The sequence below is a fragment of the Harpegnathos saltator genome, unplaced genomic scaffold (genome assembly GCF_003227715.2).
Source record: "Harpegnathos saltator strain DR-91 unplaced genomic scaffold, Hsal_v8.6 scaffold29, whole genome shotgun sequence".
Classification (NCBI taxonomy): domain Eukaryota; kingdom Metazoa; phylum Arthropoda; class Insecta; order Hymenoptera; family Formicidae; genus Harpegnathos; species Harpegnathos saltator.
Window position 1 is genome coordinate 281,616 of NW_020230083.1, and position 5,965 is coordinate 287,580.

The 5,965-nt window shown below is 36.6% G+C and overlaps 1 protein-coding gene across 1 annotated transcript; it reads right to left on the reverse strand.

Annotated features, from left to right (window-relative positions):
- Nucleotides 1-4,055: 4,055 nt before the first annotated feature.
- On the reverse strand, nt 4,056-5,528 carry LOC112588774 (uncharacterized). Its single transcript, XM_025299714.1, has 2 exons — nt 4,458-5,528; nt 4,056-4,095 (listed from the first exon to the last, which is right to left on the reverse strand). Exon 1 carries the CDS (start codon nt 4,922-4,924, stop codon nt 4,460-4,462), a length of 465 nt encoding a protein of 154 aa, XP_025155499.1. The 5' UTR covers nt 4,925-5,528; the 3' UTR covers nt 4,056-4,095; nt 4,458-4,459.
- Nucleotides 5,529-5,965: the final 437 nt, after the last annotated feature.

Sequence of the window (5,965 nt, forward strand, 5' to 3'; positions counted from 1 at the left end):
CTACACCTGATATATACAGGATCATCGAAAAGTATTGGATCCCCCCTAATATCTTCAGTTAAAATGCATTTTGGAGAAAATGTCCAATAGCAAAGTTGTATGGTTTCAAGCGGGGAGTAAGATGATGACATTGACTTTGACCTTGACCATGTACTTCAAGGTCATTTCAAGGTCAATCTTATTTTTTTAAATAGAACCCCCAACATTTTATTGCATATTCTTATAGCTTATCTCGAGAGCTTTCCAAACACTATAACAGAACATTCTTTCATTAAGAACTTTTTGAGTTATAAAGGTTTGAAGTTAACAATTTTTTGAAACAAAATGTAAAATATCTTGTAAAATATTATTTAGTTTTCAGTAATCATAACCTTAATACTTTTATACGCGAAATAATGAGACCAATTAATTGGTTTAAAGAAAATACATTAATCGAAAAGTATCGGCTCCCTCTAATATTTTCAGTAAGAATGCATTTTGGAAAAATGTCTAATAGCAAAGTTGTACGGCTTCAAGCGGATATGCTAGTAGTCTATGGCGGAAAAGTGCCCGAAAGTGATCGCGAGAAGCTGCTCGATGTCCGAAGGTGTTAACGGGAATCTGCCCGAAAGCGTTGGCGGGGCCGATCTTTATTGTCTCACTATCGCAGGCACCAATAGTAATACAAGCTCTTGAGCAAACAATGCGGATCACTGATTTGAATCTTTGATGCAGTGCTGTCTTCTTCTTAGCGAGTAGCAGTCACCACATAGACGAAAACGAACAGCCCCAAAAATTGTTTCTGTAGCAAAAGAAGCCATTACGTTTCAATTGATTGTCCCAAACACCTTCATTTTGTTTCCAATAGTCCAGAATTTTTTCGTAAATATTATTAATTGATCTATATCTCTGATATAGATTTTCAGTTGCTCAACGAGCTTTTTGCTAATGCTGGTTGAAATAAACAAATCGATAGTTGGACCAACACTTAATAATTAGTATTTTTCTCTACTTAATTATTTAGATCAATTTCCTATCACTTACCTGATTAATTCTTCTTTGCTCTAATTAAGAATGGCGGAGCTTTCTAAAAGAGATCGAATAACACTGTTAATGATGCGAGGATGGTGAGATCAAGAGGGAGATAAAGCGGGTATAAAACAGTAACGCGATTATTTAATGAAAATTTTCGGAATGAAAATAATAGGATCTCGAAAAGTACTGTAATCCGTACTATTCAATGTTTCGAGGACAATGGTAGCGTTAAAAGCCGCCCAAGATCTGGTAGACGTAAAACAGCAACAAATAATGATAAGGCATTAGATGTTTCACAGTCTTTCGTTGAAAGTTCCCACATTTCCATCAATTGCGTTGCACAAGAACACGAAATCGGTCATGCATCTGTCAGTAAAATTCTGAAATTGAATAAATGGCATCCATACAAACTCCATTTGGTCCAAGAGTTGTCCGAAGACGATTTTGATAGACGCATCGAATTTTGTGATCTTATGATGGAGATGATTGTCGACGATCCTCTATTACTTAATAATATTGTTCTCTCTGATGAGGCAACATTTGAACTGACTGGAAATGTAAATAGACACGATTGTAAATATTGGAGTGACGTTAATCTTCACTGGAAAAGAGACAATCATACCCAATATCCACAAAAAGTTAACATATGGGCTGGTATTCTTAATGGTAGACCAGTTGGCTCTTTCTTCATTCAAGGGAATTTGACAGCACAAGTATACACAGTCATGCTTCGCGAACAAATTGTTCCAGATATTCGAGACATAGCTGGTGGAAATATGGATGAAATTTATTTCCAACAAGATGGAGCTCCACCTCATTATGGTGTCATTGTCCGTCAATATTTGAATGAGGTCTTTCAGAACAGGTGGTTAGGGCGAAGGGGTCATATTGAGTGTCCACCTCGGTCTTCGGACTTAACCCCACTTGACTTTTTTTTGTGGGGTTACTTGAAAAGTAAAGTTTATGCCACCAAGCCTCAAGATTTAGATGATTTAAGAGGGAGAATAACTCGAGAGATAGAATTAATACCGCCGGAAACGTTCCGAAATGCGGTTTCAGCTGTTTATAACAGATTGGCACATTGCCAGGCTGTTGAAGGGCAACAATTTGAACATTTGTTGTGAATTGTTTGGTACAATTGAATATTTTGCTCAAGCTGACCAATTGGAATGAAATTCGCCTTAACTGGTCGGAATCACACACCACTCTTGCCTTAACTGGCCGGAATCACACACCATTCTTTCCTTAACTGGTCGGAATCACACATCACTCTTGCCTTAACTGGTCGAGATCACACATCACTCTTGTCTTAACTGGTCGGAATCACACACCACTCTTGTCTTAACTGGCCGGAATCACATACCATTCTTGCCTTAACTGGTCGGAATCACACACCACTCTTGCCTTAACTGATCGAAATGACACACCACTCTTGCCTTTACTGGTCGGAATCACACATCACGCTTGCCTTAACTGGTCTGAATCACACACCACTCTTGCCTTAACTGGTCGGAATCACACACCACTTAACAAATTGTTAACTTCTATAAAAAATTTCTAACTTTTATAACTCAAAAAGTACTTAAAGAAAAAATGTTTCATTATAGTGTTTTGGAAAGCTCTCGAGATAAGCTATAATAATATGTAATAAACTGTTGGGGGTTCTATTTAAAAAAATAAGGTTGACCTTGAAATGACCTTGAAGAACATGGTCAAGGTCAAAGTAAAGGTCATCGTCTTATTTCCCGCTTAAAACCATACAACTTTGCTATTAGGCATTTTCTCCAAAATGCATTCTAACTGAAGATATTAGGGGGGTCCAATACTTTTCGATGACCCTGTATATATATATATATATATAATTACAACATAATGAAAAGAATGACATAAAAAAGTATAATTAGAGGATTATTGCAATAGATTTCCACATCATCTGTGAGGTACTATTGCTGATGCGTTTTTTTTTAAGTGGTTTCCCCAGTAGGCCTATTCCACTAAAAAATGAAGAATTACGATAGAAAGTATGGCTCAGCAGGAAAACTAGATGAAAAGAAGTAAATGATCATTTGGGAACAAGTAAACTAGGATTTCCTGGGTTGTTTAGACTGTACTATGGATGATATATCCAAAGACATTTTAGAAGAACTAGCTCGCATCAAGGAAGAAAGGAAAGTATGATTTAAAGAAGAACGTTTATTAGAAAATGCGTTATTGCAGCGGTCGAATCATTTGGAGATTCGATGACTTTCGAAAAAGCTGCAAGCATTCCATTAAATCTGTAAAATCACGGATAGATGGTACAGCTTCATCTTTAGAAGAGAAATTAAAATGTTCATTTGCGTCTTATTTGTATTATTCATTATGTATTTATGAGAGTACCGATAATCGGCATATGGATCAACTGTGTATTTTTGCTCGAATCGTACGTAAAACGATTTTTCACATGTCAAAGATCTTTCAGACTTTGTATCGTTGCAAGGGAGAACAACAGGTGTTGAAATCTTTAAGGCTGTTAGCCAAACTCTGCAAAAATTTGACATTGATTTCTACAAATGTTCGGCTGTAATCACAGATAGCATAAACGCAATGATAGGTTTGAAAAAACGGTTTCTTTGAACAAATAAGACAGCAAGGTTTTAAAATTTCTGTTACTTATTGCATCATTCATCAAGAAGCGTTGTCTTATAAGCTTAACCCCTTGACTGTGAATGACGTAAATATGCGCATGAAAATTTTGCCTCTCCGGCGTATTCTCTGCTCTAAAATTTTGTTTCCCTACCGAGCCATACATTTTATCGTATTTGTTCTTTATTATTTAGTGGAGTAGGCCTACTGGGGAAAGCACTTTAAGGGGCTTACCTAGTGTGACCACATGAAAATGAGGGCGATTTTCGAGGATTAAAAAAAAACTATTCTGCCATATATTTTAAAAGTTTGAGGCTATATTAAGTAACATTTGGAGAAGTTATAAAAATTATATTATGAAAAAATATTGACATATATTGGAAATATTAGTAATTTCCCGAAGGTAAAAAAAGAAAAGTAGCCCAACTGCTGCAGCGATAAGTGACGTCAGAGTGCCTGAAATAAAAAAAGACAAAAAAGGCGTTAAAGTAGATAAGTTTTCCTATACAGTGAACCAGGATTATGAAAAAATATTGAAAATTAAAAAAATTACGGTGTTGTAAAATAAAAGTTCGAATTTAGCAAAAAAAGTGCCCGTTTTTTGCGTGGCAAATTGACATTTGTTGACGGATTAAAAAAATCCTAGTTTACTGTATGACGAAACATGTACTGAGTATGCCTATCAAATTTGAAGTTGATTCATTAATTTATTCGCGAGTTATGACTGCAGCAAATTTCGAAAACATTGTTTCGAGAAAAACGCGTTTAAAGTTTTAACTATTGATTTTTTGTTATAAAAGAAAATTTATCATACTTACAGCTATTCAGCTATTCCAGGCCCATATAATTCGCCTTCCTCTTGTTCGAAAAATTGTTGCTGGGCCGCTGCAGCAGTCCTGCGAGCTGACCGATCCTCCTTTGAAGCCTCGCGGTGCCGTTTTTCTGCTACCATCATTCGTCTCATGTCTCGTTTTTCTGCATAATCTTTGGCAGAGGGCCCAATAATCACTTCCATTGTTTCAAATGCTTTCAAAATAGCTTGGAAACCTTCATTAAAAATTGCAACAGCAAAGAAATTGGCCAGTTCTATTGTTTTTAAACCACTGTGAAGGTGTTTAGGAGCAAAGTGCCACAACAAACCATTATAACTTTCGTTATTATTTTGTGTATTACTACCCTTACACCTGTTTAATAATTCAGGCCTACTTAAATCACTATAAATTGGCTCTAGAACTTCTTGAATCTGTAGGTCCAGAGGGAGATAGTCATGTTTAAATTTCGTCATGTCGTACTGGTTTACTCGGTCGACTGCTCCAGCGTGTGTCGATTTCCCTGGAACTTTCTTTTCTTATTGGTACTTCTACGCGCTAGAGTATCGTGTGTGCCTTTTCGAATATTAGATTGACTTTTCCCACTCATTTTGAATGAAATTCGCGCTGCGATGTGCTCTGCACAGTGGCTAAAAACTAAATGGGCCGCTTACGTATACCTGCGTCGAGCGGCTTCGAAACCTTTTGAGCTGCCAACAACGCTTTCGTACAAACATAAAGGGATTATTGTGAGTTCTTGGAACTACCAGGCTCTCTTTTCTATCTTTGAAGTATAAACGATTACGTCAAAGCCTAAGAACTACCGCAACTGCCTGGCGTCCTTCTTCGTCGGCGAGAATCGAGTTTATGGCCCCCGACCAGCTGCGCTGTCGTTTCATACCTGCCGTTTCTAAAACATTTCAGATACGACCATAACACTTCAGGATAATATTCTACAGATGTTAAACTGTCAAAAATTGCAAAAAAAACTTCGATTTTTTCAAACTGTCACACTAGGTAAACCCCTTAAAAAACGCATCAGCAATAGTACCTCACAGGTGATGTGGAAATCTATTGCAATAATCCTTTAATTATACTTTTTTTATGTCATTTTTTTCATTATGTTGTAATTATATATATATATAAATATATATATATATATGTATGTATGTATGTGTGTATAAAACACATAAACATATATATTTTAAAGCGATTATTAAGGGAGGAAAAAATTATAATTATAATAAAACACGAGAGTATGCTTCAGCTGACATCTTACGTAGCGACGGGCTTGAGCGATCCGCGATCGTCGCCTCGGCCGCTGAGCGCGGAGCGGTGGAAGGGGAACGGTGGGTGTCACCGCTTGAAATTCGGCCGAAAAGGGCACTTAGTCTCCAGTTCTGATCTAGTGATTTACGCTTACATTGACAAAAGATTTTCTTATATATTCGTACAATTAACTGATTTTTTCGTTCACAATCATTGGTAAACAAATTGTTAAACTGCTCGAGGTTATA